Source organism: Eurosta solidaginis, chromosome 4 (assembly GCF_040869045.1).
Source record: "Eurosta solidaginis isolate ZX-2024a chromosome 4, ASM4086904v1, whole genome shotgun sequence".
Classification (NCBI taxonomy): domain Eukaryota; kingdom Metazoa; phylum Arthropoda; class Insecta; order Diptera; family Tephritidae; genus Eurosta; species Eurosta solidaginis.
The window spans coordinates 70597600-70617180 of NC_090322.1; the positions used below are offsets into that span (position 1 = coordinate 70597600).

General features: G+C 38.2%; 1 protein-coding gene and 1 long non-coding RNA gene across 2 annotated transcripts; both read right to left on the reverse strand.

Moving 5' to 3' along the window:
- Positions 1-3246: 3246 nt before the first annotated feature.
- On the reverse strand, positions 3247-4175 carry LOC137247986 (uncharacterized). The gene is made up of 3 exons (XR_010951977.1): positions 4082-4175; positions 3918-4026; positions 3247-3847 (listed from the first exon to the last, which is right to left on the reverse strand). It is a non-coding gene; the product is annotated as an uncharacterized lncRNA (long non-coding RNA).
- A 4731-nt stretch (positions 4176-8906) lies between these two features.
- LOC137249943 (uncharacterized) lies at positions 8907-14513 on the reverse strand. The gene is made up of 4 exons (XM_067782039.1): positions 12135-14513; positions 11824-12036; positions 11611-11766; positions 8907-11548 (listed from the first exon to the last, which is right to left on the reverse strand). Exon 1 carries the CDS (start codon positions 14154-14156, stop codon positions 13230-13232), a length of 927 nt encoding a protein of 308 aa, XP_067638140.1. The 5' UTR covers positions 14157-14513; the 3' UTR covers positions 8907-11548; positions 11611-11766; positions 11824-12036; positions 12135-13229.
- Between the last annotated feature and the right edge of the window lie 5068 nt (positions 14514-19581).

Consider the following 19581-nt stretch of genomic DNA (forward strand, 5'->3'; position numbering starts at 1 on the left):
TCTTAATGCAGCTTTTGTGAGCCAAGCTAACCCGTCTTGTCTTAATACCAGTTTCTCAACCCCTCCCTTATATGTGGTTCCTGTTTGTCAAGTATTTGAGTTTACAGCTGTTTCGGAACTTGATGTGGCGAGATGCATAAATAAAATAAGGTCCAACGCAATCGGTCAGGACAATATACCGCTCAAATTTGTTAAGATAATTGCCCCGTACATTCTTCCTACATTGACGCATATTATCAACCACAGTATTACTACCTCCTGCTTCCCTGATATGTGGAAGATTGCCACGGTTATACCTATTGCAAAAACTAAGTTTGCAGATTGTCCTAGTGACTTTCGGCCTATCAGCATTTTGCCAGCACTCTCGAAAGTCTTTGAGATATTGTTGTCGGAACAAATTCAAGACCATGTTTGCAAACATAGTCTGCTATCACCATTCCAGTCAGGCTTCCGATCAAAGCACAGTTGCTCCACGGCTATCATAAAAATTTTAGACGACGTCAGGGCACCCTTTGACAAAAACCAATTGACTTTATTATGCCTGCTTGACTTCTCAAAAGCCTTCGACTCTGTGAACCATGCCCTGCTGTGCTCAAAATTAAAAAATTATTTTGGTTTTGATGACTCCGCAGTGCGGTTCATGCGAAGTTATCTGACGGGTAGATCCCAGCTTGTCAAAGTCGGCTCCGAAACTTCAGGTCTAAAACCACTATTGGCAGGGGTACCCCAAGGCTCTATCTTGGGTCCACTACTTTTTAGTATTTTTATTAATGACATATTTAATGCATGCCAGCATGCTCATATGCATGCATATGCTGATGATGTCCAACTATATTTGTCGGGAAATCATGAGGGGACAAAGGATTTAGGCTCAAGATTGAATAATGACTTAACATCCATATTTGAATGGGCTAGGAAAAATTTCTTATGCATGAACAGTGGGAAATCATACGTGTTGCCTATATCTAAAAAACGAATAAGTTTCTCAAGTATTCCGCCCTTGCGCGTTGCCAGTAAATGTCTCAAACTCGTTTCAAAAGTGACTAATCTTGGTTTTGTTATTAACACGACGTTGTCCTGTGATGATCATGTAAATTCGGTGGTTAAGAAAGTATACAATATCTTAAGAAACTTACGAATGTCTGCTATTTATAACCCGGTCAATGTTAGAAGAAAACTTGCAATTCAATTGATTATGCCGATCATTTGCTACTCTGAGCTAGTGTACAGTAAACTGAGCTCCCAGTCTGCTCATAAAATTGATGTAGCATTTAATCATGTTACACGTTGTGTATTCGGCTTAGCCAGATTTGATCATATATCCAGCTGGAGAGCGCGTCTACTGGGCTGCGAAATCTTCGAATATCTGAAAGCTAGGAACAGCATTTTCCTTTGTCAACTTATCATGTATAAGGAGCCTAGTTACCTATATGATAAGCTAATATTCCCCAGGTCTGCTCGAATCAACGACCTAATAGTACCAACTTATAACTATCTAACATCTGGACGGATATTCTTTGTCAATGCCATTCGCCTATGGAACTCTATTCCAGTATCCGTACGTAGTAGTCTAAATAAAAGCAGCTTTAAAAATGTTCTTTATCCTCATTTTAGTTGAAACCATTATACTTCTTGAGTTTTCGCCATCAATATGTATGAGTGTATACAATGTTTTGTTATTGAATTTAATTATTTGTTTATTTTAGATACTAGTAAATTACGATAATTCTCTATGTTTGATGTGATTATTTAACCTACATAACCCTGTTATGACTTTTGTTCTTTTTTACATTGCGATTTATCTTTTTGCTGTACTATAAAAGATCCTAGATCTTATTGTACTAATACTATTTTTGCAATAAATAATGATGATGATGATGATTACATGCACATTTATATATATATATTTCATTGATGACATTACAAAGCTGTGCTGCCACATAAACAAAAACAAAACAAATATAAATATTACCTTACCACCATTCAGTTAATAAAAAAAGGAAAATATATACTTCTACTACTCATTTTGAAAAGTTGAAACACCTTTCAGCGTTATGGCGGTAGCCACGGTTATACCAACCACCTGGGCTTTGCATGGCGTAGCCCAGGGTTATTTGTTATAAGCGCGGTCGAAGGCCGACTATGCAGAAAGGTGTTCTACGCAGAATTACTGTGCATGGCGCAGCCGGTGTTGGATCGGCTAACATAACAATAAACATAAGAGTTATAAGGTAATATCAGCTTGTTCACGAATGCAAAAAAGAGCTTTTCTAAATTTTTGGTAAATAAAGACTAGAAAAGTTAGAAGATATATATACATCAGATGAAAGGTATTTTTATGAGTTTTTTGATTCTGCACTTGTTCTGTTTTTTAGATGTGGCACAGATTTGTAATGTCATAAAATATATATACGTATACACATATAAAAGTTGTATAGAAATTTGAAAACTTTAACAAATAACTTTTAAATTATAAGTATGAGCACTTTAAAATATATATATTTGTGATCGGGAGAACTCCCTCTTTCATTTGATACCAAGTTAAACCCCGAACTCGGGCGTGCTAAACTAAATCGCTGTCATAATTTTTGTTAAAAGTTGGGTGGTGCACCGTCTTGCAAAGCGTTACCAAAATAAATGGTAATAGTCTAGTTGAGGGGTCGACTGCTAATACGCTACCAAAAATATCGAGAGGTGTCAAACGACGCGTCTGGACATCAGTATTAATAATCCGAAGGCGGAAAATTAAAATATTAACTCGTTCAAAAAAAAACGAAAAAAGACCCGTGGGTACCTCCGAAAGCCGGGGGACGGATCCATAGTATTTTTGCGCAGAACACCTTTCTGAGTTGGCGGCCTTCGGCCGCGCTTATAAAAAATTACCCTGGGCTACGCCATGCCAAGTCCGGGTGTGTGGTATAACCGTGGCTACCACCCGGTGATGCACAATTTTTTTTGTGGGTACAAACACAACAACAACCACAACAACAACCACATGGAAATCGCCAACTTCAACTGCAAATATCTCTGGACAGAGATAAAATTTTTCTTTTGCGCCTTCGGATTATTGTTCTCGAGATTAATACGCGTCTTTTGACACCTAACTCGATATTTTTGGTAGCGTCGACCCCTCAACTAGACTATTACCGGCCGCGCTTATAAAAAATAACCCTGGCCAACGCCATGCCAAGTCAGGGTGTGTGGTATAACCGTAGCTATAGCCACGGGGATGCCCAATTTTTTTTGTGGGTACCAACATAACAACAACCACATGGAAATCGGCAACTTCAACTGCAAATATCTCCGGACATAGATACAAATTTTTCTTTTCCGCCATCGGATTATTGTTCTCGAGATTAATACGCGTCTTTTCACACCTCTCTCGATATTTTTGGTAGCGTATTAGCAGTCGACCCCTCAACTAGACTATTACCAAATAAATTCTGCGTCGTTAAATATTAATTAAATTTCAAATGTATTTCTAAATGGAAATAAGTCAATAAATTTGCGTATATGTATAGCAAACAAATAGCATTCCCATCGGTATTCGTTTAGATCTTACCTTTAAAATCATACAAAATAATGCCTTCTTTTTGCCACATATTGAATATCTCCCTTTTATCTGTCATAACATTCAGGAAAATGTATTTATGTTTAACAAAAAACGCACTTTACACCGAAACATTTTTACACTGCACTTTTGCAGACTAACGATTTTCACTTGACTGTTCTGGACTTTTCACTTATACACAACTATTCACCAATAATTTTATATAGGCATTTTAAGCCATACTATACATTAGTTCTTTTATTTAATGAAACGTTTTGGTCGTTTTATATGTTATTTCTGGAAATCAGTCATGTTTTTACTAATATTTATTTATTTCAAACTCTGCAGACAACCGATGAAACCTTACCTGAAACTTACAAAGATTTGCGTACTTTAATGGCCGATATTTTAACAATAAGCGCTTAGATAAGACTTCTTAGCTCCAAATATAAATTAGCTTTGAATTTCGACCCAAACTGTAAACAAGCAACTATTAGTATAAAGCCATATAAAATATCTAAAAAATATTACATGATGAAAATCCTTTCACTTTTTCCTGTAGAAAAATTTTTTAATATACAGCATACACAAAAAAATGGCTGCTTTCTTGGTGGAAGGGTTGCAAAGTCTTCAAAATCTTTTGACAGTCCTACCAACCAAACGAACCTTAAGGGCCCATTACTAATACTTAGCATAGACTTGACTTGACTTGGCGTAAGCTTGGCAACTTAGCCACGATTATACTCCGCTTAGCGCGTACAATCTGGCATCATAATTAGGCTAGAAATTTTTTAAATAAATGTCAATTTGTATGACAAAATGTAAAAATGAAATGGAAACAAACAAATGGCATCTCAAAATGTAAACGTCACTTAGAACTTATATAGAAAATCAAAATTCAACAGACTTCTAAGTCAAGTTAAGTGTTGCCAAGTTTTGAGTAATCAGTAACATGCAATGTTCATTTAACAGAACTATAAGTGACAGTTCTCAAGTCAAGTCAAGTCTATGCTAAGTATGGGTAATGGGCCCTTAAGTTCTTTTCTCACCCCGAGACCGCACATTTTTGTCAAAAACGCGTTTTCTTCTTTGTTTATTGAACCACATGCTTCGCGCTCCATGGATTCTACATACGAAGGCTAAGAGAACACGCTTCCCAAGGCAGTCGGTTCTATGTACCGGAGCGACTCGGGATTTTTCCCGACCAAGGACTGTCATTCCAGTGTGACCCCATTTAATTTGTTTCGTCCCTCCCACAAATTGTCATCCTCCCAGCAGCTCCTTGCAGCAGGACTGCTACATATTCTCTTACTCCGGGAAGGTATCGAACCCAATCCGGGTCCGTCTCCTGACCCCGGTCCTGAGAAATGGTTTTGCTGCATTTGCCAGAAAAGAATCTCTTTAGGACGGTCATACTCTGTTCAGTGTGTCTCGTGCAAGGGATGGTTGCATCGGACAGGTTGTTCTGGGCTTGATCCCAAAACCCGACGTCCACGTAACTTTTATAAATCTTTTGTGGCTCCTTGCTGCTCACGCCCACGGGCGTCCCGTAGTCTACGCCTAAGCGTATCCCCACTACCTTCCAGCAGCTTCGCTGCTCAGCAAGCTACAACAAGTACCCGCTGCTGCTCGCACCCAACGGCGCCAACAACTCAAACAGCTGATACCACTCATAACTACTACCTTAGTAGTAGAGCTGGTAGAAATGCTGAGCATCAGCCCCTGCCCCCGTCTTCTTCTCCCCCCTCTTTTCTGGCAGCAATCGTGCAGGTCTGGGAAACAGACTCTTAGTCCCTGCCTCCGTTTGCACCGTCTGCCAGCACAGAATATATAGGTTTGCGACATCCGCTCAATACAGCTCCTGCCTTGGGTGGTGCCACTTTCCTAGATGTTCTGGTCTCCGCGACGGCAACCCCTCGACGGGTTTCATCGCGCCATGTTGCCAGGTCGCAAACCCAAATCATCCGGGTACCCCAATGCTTGCCCAAGGGCGCCCAGTCCCAAGGCCACAACAGCAATTGCGTCCTGGCCTTCCACAACCTAGGCGTAGTCACCCCTCACTTACCCCTAGAGTGGCGGCGTCACCCCTCATGCACTTCAGAATTCTGCAGTTCAACTGTAATGGACTAACTGGGAAGATTACGGAGATAGTCGATTTCATGAAGCGGCACAACATCCGCATTGCTGCGATTCAAGAGACTAAACTCACAGCAAGATCTGCATTGCAAACCTGCTCTGGTTATAATGTCCACAGGAAAGACCGCGAGAGCGGAAATGGAGGCGGCCTCGCGTTTATTATACACCACTCTGTGCAATATCACATATTTGATCCTGGCATCGACCGCAGTGACAATGTCTTAGAACGTCAAGGTCTATCTGTCCGGTCAGGCGATGCAAATCTAGAAATCATCAACATCTACATCCCTCCTGTCACCTGTTGCCCCAGTGGATACCGCCCTAATATCGAGGCCTTACTCACTGGCAACAATCGTATTATCTTAGGCGATTTCAATGCCCATCACGACCTATGGCATTCAAACTTGCGGGCGGACAGTAGGGGTGAGATGTTGGCGGATCAAATAGACGAAACGACGTTCTGCACAATAAACGGAGACGCCCCCGCACGTATGGTAGGAAGCTGTCACAGCTCGCCAAATATCTCAATCGTGAGCGCAGAACTCGTAAACTGCGTCAACTGGCAGCCGATGGTAACATTGGCATCCGACAACCTGCCCATACTTATTTCGTTCGAGCGTACCGCCGACTTCATCGTCACCGAAAAACGCACTTTCATAAACTTCAAAAAAGGAAAGTGGGAAGAATATAAATCTGCAACAGACAGCAGCTTTGCTGCCCTCCCTATCCCGACTGATGCCCGCCAAGGGGAGCGTGCCTTCCGTAAGGTCATTGAATCCGCCTCGGCACATTCCATTCCCGCCGGGAGAATTCCGGAAATCCGGCCCACTTCCCGGCGGAGGCCGCGAGCTTAGCGAGGGAACGCGACCTTATAAGACAGCTTGATCCAGGTGACCCCCAAATAAGGGATATAAACCAACGCATCAGATTGCTTGTGGACGAACACAAGCGGGCGAAATGTGAAGAGCACCTAAGAGGTTGTAACCTCTCTACCGGTGTAGGTAAACTTTGGTCCACCGTAAAGTCCCTATCGAATCCGACTAAGCACAAAGACAAAGTTTCCATCGCCTTTGGCGATAAGGTGCTGTCGGATGCGAAAAAATGCGCGAGCGCTTTCTGCCGACAATATATAATGCATCCTACGGTCGACAAAGATAGATGGAGAGCCAATAGACACGCACATAAACACAAACTCAGCGCGTCACCAATTACCATCACCGCTAGAGAGGTTGAGGACGCCATTGGTCGCGCTAAACCATCCAAAGCAGTGGGCCCAGACGGCATAGCCATGCCGATGCTTAAAAACCTAGGGAAAGAGGGTTTCAAATATTTAGCGCATGTCTTCAACCTGTCTCTTTCCACCTTTGTCATACCCGAGAAGTGGAAAATGGCCAAGGTGGTCCCGCTACTAAAGCCTGGGAAACCAGCTAACGTAGGTGAGTCATATCGTCCGATATCTCTCCTATCGCCAGTGGCAAAGACGCTTGAAGCCATTTTGCTCCCTTATTTCCAAGCACATTTGCAGCTAGCCCCTCATCAGCATGGCTTCAGAAAACTCCATAGCACTACCTCCGCGCTAAATGTCATTAGCACCCAGATAAATTGCGGTTTGAATCAATATCCCCATCATAGAACAGTACTCGTAGCGTTAGACCTGTCAAAAGCTTTTGATACGGTCAACCATGGCTCGTTACTGCAAGACCTGGAAGGGTCTACCCTTCCCCCATGTCTTAAAAGGTGGACCGCAAATTATCTGGGTGGTCGGCAGGCACCGGTGCAATTCAGAAACGAAACATCAAAACAAAGGAGAATTAAACAAGGGGTGCCACAGGGTGGTGTCCTATCCCCGCTTTTGTTTAATTTCTACATATCTAAGCTACCTTCACCACCGGAAGGAGTCACAATCGTTTCCTACGCCGATGACTGCACAATAATGGCCACAGGCCCAGGCCCTAAGATCGATGAGCTATGCAATAAAATAAACGGCTATCTCCCTGATCTCTCCAGTTTTTTCGCCTCGCGAAACCTGGCATTGTCACCGACTAAATCTTCCGCGACCTTATTTACAACATGGACGCCCCAAATGTCGACCATATTGAACATCCACGTCGATGGCACTACGCTACCGACTGTCCTACACCCCAAAATCTTGGGTGCGACGTTTGATCAGGATCTACATTTTGGTGCGCACGCAACCGCAATTGTTCCAAGAATTCAGAGCCGTAATAAAATCCTCAAATCCCTTGCTGGCAGTACCTGGGGAAAAGATAAAGAAACGCTCTTGACCACATACAAAGCAATTAGCCAGCCGATTACGTGCTACGCGTCACCCATATGGTCGCCAAGCCTAAAAACCACCCACTGGAAGAAACTACAGGCCTGCCAAAATACTGCTCTCAGAATCGCCACGGGCTGTCTTCTTATGTCCCCAAAACACCATCTACATAATGAGGCGAGAATACTCCCCATCAGGGAGAGAAATGAGATGCTGACCAAACAGTTTCTGTTGAATACCCAGAAACCTGGGCATCCCAACAGACATCTGATTGACGAACCAGCCCCGCCTAGGGGCCTAAGGAGTCATCTCCGTAAGCATTTTGAGGAAATACGGCACCTGAGAACCAGGCCGTATGAAGCGGAAAAACACAAGCAGGTCCTTGGTGAACTCCATAGACAGGCGTCGGACATTTATGTCGGGAATTGCCCGGTGAATCCAGTACTTGAAGAAAAATATCCAGAACACGTAGAAGAGGAACGCATACTCCCCAGGGAAACGCGTGTCACTCTTGCTCAACTTCGTTCTGGATACTGTAACAGGTTAAACTCTTACATATCCAGAATCAACCCCGACATACAAAATGTATGCCCTGCTTGCAATGTGTCCCCACATGACACCAACCATCTCTTTAATTGTAATGTGGAACCAACGCCTCTAACACCCCTTTCCTTATGGTCCACACCTGTTGAAACGGCAAGTTTCCTTGGACACCCGTTAGAGGATATTGATGACAATTTGTGATCGGTCGCGGCTATTAGGTGGGGCGAGCATTGCTACAACAACAACAACGTCGCTGCACTACACTACCCCAGCAAAAATGTGCCCGTAAATTGACTAGGAAAATGGCTAACAGCTGTGTCGATGGAACACGTAAATCGCTAAGTAGCATTTGTACAAGGCAGCAGTAACATTTGTAACCAGTCCATTCCGTCGTACCTATTTATGTGATTGTCCATACTGCTCACACATATACGGTTTTAGGTTATCGAAAAGTAAACAAACTATAGTGCTGTACTGTTCTTACATTCACGTTCTGGCAATCATTTTTTGAGTTATATACCTGTAACTTTACGAGTATTTTTACGTTAATATGACCGTCTTTTTACTAGTGTTATGACCGTTTTTTTACTTGGATTATACTGCTATATAAATAAAATATTTCTTTAATTCAAATCTATTAACATTTCTTTTATTAAACATTTTTACAATATATTACATTATCTATAATAGTTGTAAATTATTAAGTATAAGTCTTAAGGAATAGTTTTTCAGTCTTGTTGGTGACCCATAAATACAAATTTTATTGTATGCGATTGTATGCGATTGTATGCATACAAAGTTAAGGGACAATTAAATAAATTAATTAATGATATAGAAAACAAAAGAAAAGAACTAACAGAACTATTTGTTGCAGTAAACCATCAAATCGTGAGTAGGCAATTCACAATTTGGGTAAGTTGACTTGTAATTCGCCAATTTTAATGCTATAACTTTTTTATTTTAGTTCAGAAAGCTGCAATTGAGGTTCGAAAGTTACAATTGAAGTTCAAAAATTTCAATTCAAGTTCAGAAAATTAAATTCAAGCTCAGAATTTAATTTGTAGTTCAGAAAATTAAAATTGAAGTTCAGAATTTCTGTTTGTAGTTCAGAAAATTATAATTGAACTTAAATTGTTATTTTTTGAACTTCAGTTGTAATTTGCTGAACTGCAGTTGAAATTCCTGAGCTTCAATTATAATTTACTGAACTTCTATTGAAAATTGTGAACTTCAATTGTAATTATTTGAACTTCAATTGAAATTTCCAAGCTTTCAGAACTTCAATTGCAACTTTCAAATTTTTTTTACATAAAATGAACAATTTAACATTTTTTTGACAGTTAAATTGGTGAATTGCCTACCAGTGGTTTGAAACCACTTACATTCGTATTGGCGCTTCTCTATATCATTAATATAACAATATCTTTTTAATAATTCAACTAATACACAAATATAAATTTTTTCCCTTTACATTTTAGAACTGTGTACAAAAAAATGTAATTTTACATATCACAACCTAAACCAAAAAGTATTTCAACTCATAATCAGAGAAGATTTGTGTTGAATGTTGATTTATACCACGAAAATAACAAAATTGGTAACAAAACTAGGCTAAACGATAACGTTAACTACCAAAAAAAAAGTTATTTCACGATGCTTTCATGGATCGATTTACACTTAAATACCGATCTGAAATTTTTTTAAGTTTTCATATTTTTTAGTTTAAAATGCGATATATGCATTCTGTGGCATAATTTTAGATTGACTGTACTTCATGCAATTTTCTTTCTTCGTGATTTTGAAATAATAAACGTAGGTACTCATAGTAATTTTTTGTTTTGAATTATGTGATTACAATATTTATAAGGACTATTTAGTTGATGGTATTGGTACTGTCAGTTAAATTCATCAGCAATTATTTATATTCAAAATATTTTTTTGTTATACATCTATTTTATAAATTTTGGTTAAAAATTATTGACAAATTCGTTGCAATTAGATTACTTTAAAAATCTTTGCAAACTTTGTGCGATTGTTGAATATTCAGGCAGGTTCTGAAATTCGAGTATTATTTTAATTAGAGCATAAAAAGCTTAGTAACGTAGGAAAAAACTTAGAATTATTTCAGTTAAGTTCATTACAAATATTTATAGTCAAAATACTTTTTTCTTATACATTGCATTTAAATTGCTTTAAAAATCTTCGCAAACTTTGTGCGATTGTTGAATTTTATTTTAATTAGAGCATAAAAAGCTTAGTAACGTAGGAAAAAACTTAGAATTATTTCAGTTAAGTTCATCACAAATATTTATATTCAAAATACTTTTTTCTTATACATCTAGTTTATAAATTTTTGGTTAAAAATTATTGACAAATTCGTTGCAATTAAATTGCTTTAAAATTCTTTGCAAACTTTGTGCGATTGTTGAATATTATTTTAATTAGAGCATAAAAAGCTTAGTAACGTAGGAAAAAACTTAGAATTATTTCAGTTAAGTTCATCACAAATATTTATATTCAAAATACTTTTTTCTTATACATCTAGTTTATAAATTTTTGGTTAAAAATTATTGACAAATTCGTTGCAATTAAATTGCTTTAAAATTCTTTGCAAACTTTGTGCGATTGTTGAATATTATTTTAATTAGAGCATAAAAAGCTTAGTAACGTAGGAAAAAACTTAGAATTATTTCAGTTAAGTTCATCACAAATATTTATAGTCAAAATACTTTTTTGTTATACATTGCATTTAAATTGCTTTAAGAATCTTCGCAAACTTTGTGCGATTGTTGAATATTATTTTAATAAGAGCATAAAAAGCTTAGAATAGGAACGTAGGAAAAAAAGAATTATTAGGTTCTTATATAATTTTTAATCAAGATTATTTCAGTGTGTCTTGTTCGTTTGTTGTAGGTAGGTTTATGCTGTTTCAGAGCTGGATTTATGGGTCAGATACCGCCTTTGTTTATGCCGATTGTGGCTCAGCGTTAAACACCGTCTCATGCTGTCTTCGAAGTCGATCCTGCCTTGCAGTTTGAAAACGTCTAAATTAATAGGAATGGACATTGTTAGTAATAACATTTTAAAACTATTTAAATTACACTACCAAAAAGTACGCTGTTCACGAGTTTCAGTTTAGATAAAGATCGTTTGCCCTGTACTCCGTCCCAGTTAAAATTGAAAAGAACGTTGTCAGAGAAAAGTTTTCTCATTACTCCAATAATGTCTAATGATGCACTTTCAGCATAAAGATATATGATTTCTAAATGAAAACCACCAATTTAAGTTATGAAACACAATTAAAAATATTCAAAAATACCATTGATTCTTGATAATCATCTGAGTCCAACTTTTGCTCAATGTCATAAACTGAATCCAGCGATGTTAGTGGCATAACGATATAGAGCTCGGTGTGAGTATCATTTTCCGTTTCTTCGCTGATACGGCATACTATTTTGTGCGTTTTCTTAATCAGAACTTTTGAGTCACGCATGACCTTATAGATAGCCATGACTTCTGCCAATTCTGGAAGCTGAAATGATAGCATAAATAATAATTAAAGAGAATCAAGGTATTGCGGCTACAATTGCTAGGGTTTCACAAATAACAGTTCAATATTTCACTACGCACCTTTTCTTCAATCTTAGTCAATCAAATTCCAGGTCGATATGCTTCTGTAATATTGTTTGTAGTATTGCCATTATATTTTCGTTTGTTGTAGGGAATGTTCCTTCGTTGGTTAAGGAAGTAGCCGCATTACTCAAAACGGTACTCGTTGTATTTAAGGAAGAGTGAAAGGACGCGCTGTGTTGTGCTACATCGATGAAATCGGCGTTTGCTGAATCGGAATTGGAGGGAAGTAAATCAATCAATTTGTTGTGTGTTTGGTTGGTACTAGAGCTGGGCGAATTATTGAAATTGTTGTTTATAGCTTTTGAGCTAGATGGAAACGGTTCGCTGTGTACTGCTACATCGACCAAATGCGCATTTGTTGCATTGAAGCCCTTTGACAAGTAAAACTTTCGGAATTTTCGCGTATATGGTTCGCTGGTTGTGGCGCTAGACGGATGACGGAGATTGGCGTTCTTTGCATATAATTTAGATGGAAACGGTTCGCTGTGTTGTGCTACATCCACGAAATAGGGGTCCGTTGCATTGGGAGCGGAGGGAAGTACATCTACCATACCCTTGAATGTTTGGTTGGTAGTAGAGCTGGAAATATTTAAAAAGGCGTTGCTTTTCCTATTCGAAGTAGAGGTATACATATCTATGTCTTCTTCAAATATGTCCTGGCTCGCCATTCTTTCTGATCATATGTTCTCCATGAAAAAAAATAAATACAATTACGAGTAGCATTTATAGTAATTTGTTTGAAAATATATGAGGAGGTCCTCACTGTAGGGTTATTATTTTTATTTAACTTTGTGTTTAAGTTACTCTGAACTTTGTAATTTTTGAATTTTTACATCAAGAAGATATTATGTATGTGACTATTCATATTAATAAAAAATAATAAAGCATACTACACTCGCCAAAACGTAACATTTCATTCATATGTGAATTCGAGTAAATTGAGAAAGTTAATTTTACCATTGATGCCTTAGGAAAGCTTCTTACGAATATAATATATATATATATTTTCCAAAATAAACATTTTGGAAATGTTACGTTTTGGTGTGGACCTCCGCATGTCATCAAATTGGAGCAAGCGATAATATAAGAATATTAGTTAGAAAATTTGTGAAAAAGGTTATGAAGTAAGGGTATGAGAAGATATTTATTTTCAAAAGGAATACAAAAATACTTATGTTCAATATCTTCCCAGGAAATTTCAAGTCTCATTTCATCCAACCTACTTCCAACCAATATACCAAGGGCTGAAAGTGACTCAAGTGGTGCTTCGTAATAATTATCGACTTTAAGAAATGCGTTCGCTACTACCACGTCCTTTCCCGATTCGTTTATTGTTTCTATTATTTTTATTGGACCTGTCCCCTTACTAAAGAAATATGAATCCTTCTCTTTTTTTGGATCAATAATAAGAGAACCATATTTTGATGTTTTTTTTATTTCTAGGCATTTTCTCTCCTGAAGGTGAAAATAAAGTTGCTGCAAAATTTGATTGGGCTTTTTTATCAACTTTTTCAGGAATTGCATAAAATTTTCAAATTTGTATGCAGAGAATTGATCCAAAGTCCCATTATCTCTGGCACACGCAGGCAAATGCAACAAACAGTGGATGTTAAAGCTAATTAAATCGTCACCGTAAATTTCACCAAAGAGGTTGACAAACTCGTCTAACATTTCTTGTACAACATTGGTTTCGGTTTCGCAAAATGTTCCACGAGAAAGGATTCGTATGCTGGCATGTAAAAGAAGGAAATGATAATACAAATTATCATCAACGCAACCTTTTAAAACAAATATCCCAGAATAAAGTAAAAACTGTCTGTACTCTGTTGATTTCCAGTTTTTATTTTCTTCTAAATTTCTGCAAACTCTTCCGAATTCTGAAGGGACGTAGGAAGATATATAGTCAAACCTTGTATTCATTTCAGCAATGTTTCCCTTGTTAACCAATTGCTGAAGCAGTTTTTTTGTCACGCCTAGATCAACAAGATGCATTGGATCTAGAGGGAATTGGGATACCATACGAAAGTTTGCTGCCTCAAGCACACTTTGTTGTTGTAAGTTATGGTGTTCCTTGTCAAGTCTGTTCTTAAAGGATAAGTCGGTTCGCAACTCACATATCTGTTTTGAGAATGACAATCTTGTTCCTATACGTTCTCCCACCTGGCAACACTTAGGACAACTGTGTTTTCCGCTATGTCCTTGTACTCCAGAAATAAAAGCTCGTGCGGGTGAATCGCATATAAATAGATGAACATGAAACCGTTTCAAATCGGGGAATGAGCCTACTTTCAAGCCATTTATCCTTAATAGACTAACTTCCTCCGCGAAGTCTTTCAAAAAACCGTTTGCGTTTGTTGGTTTTTGTTTTCCTGAAAAACACGCAATCAAAAAGGACGCTCAATTGCATTACCGACAATTGATCCTAGAATCGGCCAGAGCACTCTCTTCGAACTTTCAAATGGTTTGAGACCATCAATTCCCACATCTATTAATACTTGTGTAGCGTTTTTTAGACTAGGAAACAACCTTGACTCGAAGTAGGACTGAATGCCATAGTATGCAAACTCACAACCGAGAATATTCTGTACTTCCACACTATTTTTGGGTGTTTCAAGAATTGTCTGTGCCGACAGCGGCAAATTTTTCACCCCAATAATTAATAAGGTCCGAACGAGATCATTTAATGCTTCTTGGGTAATATTATGTCGCATGGCCCATGACTTTATATAATACAATTTTTCTACAGTCGAAAGTTCAGAAGGGAAGCTGTCGAACGTATTCTCAGCATCTGTTGCACATTCATAAGATTCCTGACGGCAGAAAGAGCTTTCGGAGGTGGTGTCCCACACATCTGTCGCAACTGCATTAAAATCAGCGTCTGCCCGAGCAAATTTTGAAATATTGGCGTATTCGGCTACACTGCGCTTAAATTCTTGATTTTCCTGACTGCAAAGGTTATAAAACGTTCTTCTCTTCATATTTCTTACTTGATATAGGACACGTTCAGAAACACAAAAATAGCGCGGACCCAAACACGCGAGCGTAAAAATTCTGCTTCCACTGCTGATATACTTAACCTTTTCCAAAGTATATGCTTGCCTAAATATTGAATAAAAAAATGTAAATGTTAGCCAAATCACTGTGTAGGGGCGACCCTGCTTAGAAAAACTTTTGAAATTGGAAAAACTTGTTTCTAAATTTTTGATTTTTTCAGACTCAACTTTATGGACTTGAATAAATTATAAACCATGTCCCTCAAACAATCGTGCCTCCCTTCAACCTTGAATTATCTAACTCTACACTGGATACAACAATATCCGAGCCAAGCAACTAATTGATGAGATTGTGAATTGAAAGTATATGTTATTTATAAGCTGCCCGAAGCCTTCAGGCTAGTTGCAGTTGCTAACGCCATATCTTTGGCCATTGTGGTTAGCATTATTAATCTGCAAACCACCTCTAACCTTTTGGTATGCATACTTTTTTGTGTGTCTGTCCACCATAGTCAAGGACTTTTCACCTCCTTCTCCACGTTGACATTCCATGAAATATGAATATCTAGAGGGATTACTATATACTTTTAAACTATAAGTTTGCGCACTTTAAAATATATATATATATTTGTGATCGGGAGAACTCCCTCTTTAATTTGATATCAAGTTCAACCCAGAAATCGGGGGGTGCTAAACTAAATCGCTGCCATCTTGGGGTATGATATTTAAATATTTTTGATCAAAATTTTCAAAAAATGCTGGCTGGGTAGGCTTTCTATGTCGGTAGGAACACAAATTGAAGGTACGTGTCATATAACAAGCAAACTGTCTTCCCATCTAAACGAACTATAATTAACATATAATTTGATAAGAAGTGATTAAGCTCAAATTAAAATAGTCGTCATGGCGCACCAGTGTTCGACATGTAAAATTCATCTCTTGATCCCAATGACGTCTTTATATGGTCACTCAGTCCACTCAAGTCTATGGTCTAGACTTGATATTAGGGGGCATTATTAGTTTATAAATTAACTAGTAGGCAATTGACTTTACTTAGCTTCACATTAATAGGTACGTAAATAATCTTTGATCGGAATATTTTTGTGCTGCTTCAGCGATCGTCCGCAAATGTACTTGTATGTGTCAGTGAGCACATAAGTATATCTAGGTATGTATGTTTATACCAGATAAGCTGATTAACGCTTGCGCTATAGCTTGCTTTACAGCAAAAAAAAGAAAACAATAAGCTAACCCTGAATATGCGAGAGGTTGGGGCAAATAGCCAACGATGAGCAGAGCAAAACAAATTGCAAATTCCGAGTACGTAATTTATTTAATTTGTTTAGCTTTTCAATTGCGATAGATAATTTGTGTGAATGTTTGACTTTTTTATTGGTAAGTTCTGTTGTATTTTGTTGTATTAAAAACTGGTACCAGGCCCGACCATCTCGGGAACGATTTGGCCACATGCGACCTTCTAGGCCATCCCACCGCCTAGATCCATGAGGAGTTCGGGGTCGCAGAGCCTCAGCTGTTAATGAAACAGGACTCGCCACAACTGCTAAAACTCGTCCAAAAATATTGCGAGGTGTCAAAGACGCGTTATGAACCCAGGACCACGAATCCGAAAGCGGAAATTAAATAATTAGTTTCTGTCAAAAGATATTTCCAAACCCGAAAAATGGCCCTGGGGAATTCCGAAACCGGGGGTGGGATCCAAAGTAATTTTGCGCAGAACACCTTTCCTGGGTGGGTCCAACACCGGTTTGGAGACCAAAACTATATCTGCGCAAAACACTTTTACCCACCTTTTCTTGTGGGTTCAACAAAATCATCAAAATTACAACAATCACATGAAAATTTTCTAATTTGTGATCCTGGGCCCAAAGCACGTCTTTTGACACCCCTCCCAATAATTTTGCACGAGTTTTAGCAGTTGTGAGCTAAAGTAAAGAATTACCCTATGATTTAAACAAATTATATATTTGAAACAATGGAAACAACTGAAAATGTTACACGAATACCACTCTTATGATTTGCCCAAGTGAATCTGATTCTCAGGCTCCAAATAGTATTTTTTTTAATATACTTGTGCATTATTTTTTTTTACAATGTAGCTATTGGTTACTGTTAATTATACTTACCAACGAAGGCTTTTAACTCATAGTCAACGCCACAAGATTTACCCGTATCGCCAGGCGCGGGTTGTAGTGACAAAGAAACTGGACAATAAGGAGGAACTTCAAACGTTCAGTTTGTTGTGGCGGATATATTTGCTCATGCGCTAAATACAAGTCTTTACGAAATGTCAGGCCAAGCACGTCCAAATCCTCACGTCCATATCTGAAAGCGGCAAGTACTTGTCCAAACACCTTGCGATCTTTTTTCGGGATCGATGAAAACTACCCCGTCGATAGGATCAACATGTGAAATGTGGTCGACGAAATCACGATGGGACTTTTTGGTGGTAAAGTTCCTTTAAACTTAATTCCTATTTTGGAATTCTTATAAATATTGCAATCACCACCTTGATTGACCCACGGGTACCTCCGTAACGGGGGGTGGAATCCATAGTACTTTTGCGCAAAACACCTTTCTGCGTTGGCGGCCTTCGGCCGCGCTTATAAAAAATAACCCTGGGCTACGCCATGCCAAGTCCGGGTGTGTGGTATAACCGTGGCGGTAGCCCACAATGCACAATTTTTTTTGTGGGCACGAACACAACAACAACCACATGAAAATCACCAACTTCAACTGCAAATATCTCCGGACAGAGATAAAAATTTTACTTTCCGCCTTCGGATTATTGTTCTCGAAATTAATACGCGTCTTCTGACACCTCTGTCGTTATTTTTGGTAGCGTATTAGAAGTCGACCCCTCAACTAGACTATTACCATAGGGAAAAATATTCACAACGACCACATTCATCAAAGCAGCGATAGTCACATTTTTCGCAATGTTCATTTATATACAAAAACAATTACCCCACCTGATGCTGAGCGACTATTTTTTCTTGGCTTTCCAATAAACATGCATTAAAAGACAACATAAATTGAAACTTTTTCTCCACAACATCTTTTCCACAATCACAAAAGAAATTGCATGCACGAATTGAATTATTCACTGTACGCAAATGCTACCAAAAATGCAATAACCTACATTCATTAAAACTCACTTGATTTTGGTTCCTTTGTGGAAAATATAAATGCAAATACCGTAGCGCACACAACACTTAATTTAAATTTAGTTTTTATTATATCCGAAATTATTTGTTAATTAATTTTTTATTACTCTGCTGTTGCGTTTCAAGCTGAAAATAAATGGCGGATTCGCAGAAAATTTTTGTGACGTATTTGAGGGTACATAGCATGTAAGAAAAGGCAAGCATATATGTATCGGGCATTTCAATTAGGCCATCTCATTCTGCCATACTAACAATTGTGGAACAATATGGGATATTTTGTTGTTGGTCGCCATCTTTGGTCACTAGATTTTTGCTGGGACGTAGCAATATTTACCCTACAAGACAGGTACCCGTTAGCTAATCGATTACTTAATCGTTACAAATAACTTGGTCACCAATTATCGTCTTAATGACTTTTACATTGCTGTCGTGAAAAAGGTAACGCATCCGCTCTCTCAAAATAGTGTACGTGTGACTCGCTTTCTCGCTCTTACCTATTGTGTTTTCGACATTCCTTCTCGCTCGATGTTATTTACATTTTTAAGTTACTTCATTAGGTATGTTTTCGTTATCGCTAACCAAAACATATGCAACAACAACAACACCGGTAACTGGCCTATCGGTTACCCGTACCGGTTACATTCTGTCAATTCGCTTTTTATATGAATGAAACGCGTACCTTTTGTTTAAATAATATTTAATTATGAATAAACTATGTATATAATGGTTTTTACAAATAATTTCCTTAATTTTCTAGTAAACCTTACATATGTGCATATTTATATGTACAAACTACATATGTAAAGACATACTCATTCGTAGTCGTGCCCATAGTACAGGTTTACAAGTATGATATGTATGAGAAGGAAATAATTGACTTATCTTGTTTGGTTAATTATTCCTTTCTCTTTCTAACACACTGTAGTTTGACATTTCGGTCAGTGTCAAATTAGCGTGGAACCCAGTGGAACCTGCGTGGAACATGAGTTTGACACTGAACGAAGTGTCAAAATTGCCGGGGTTGCTGTCGTAAAAGCAACGCAGGGAAACAAAAAAAGGAGCGGAATATCAGATATGGGTTGCTGTGTTGGTAAATTTTTTTGAACTAATTTAGTATGAGAATGTAGTGCCCTATATGGATCCTACAGAAAATTTTACAAAAGTCTCGAATTGGTGTATCTGAGGACGCGTAGTTATTCCAGCATTAAGAATACCAACACGGATGCTAAGTTTTTCTACCCGTTCAAAAGTTCTCCGCGAAAAACG

Coding starts and splice junctions, on each gene's coding strand:
- LOC137249943 (XM_067782039.1), bottom strand. CDS start 14,156: ATGGTATCCCAATTCCCTCTAGATCCAATGCATCTTGTTGATCTAGGC.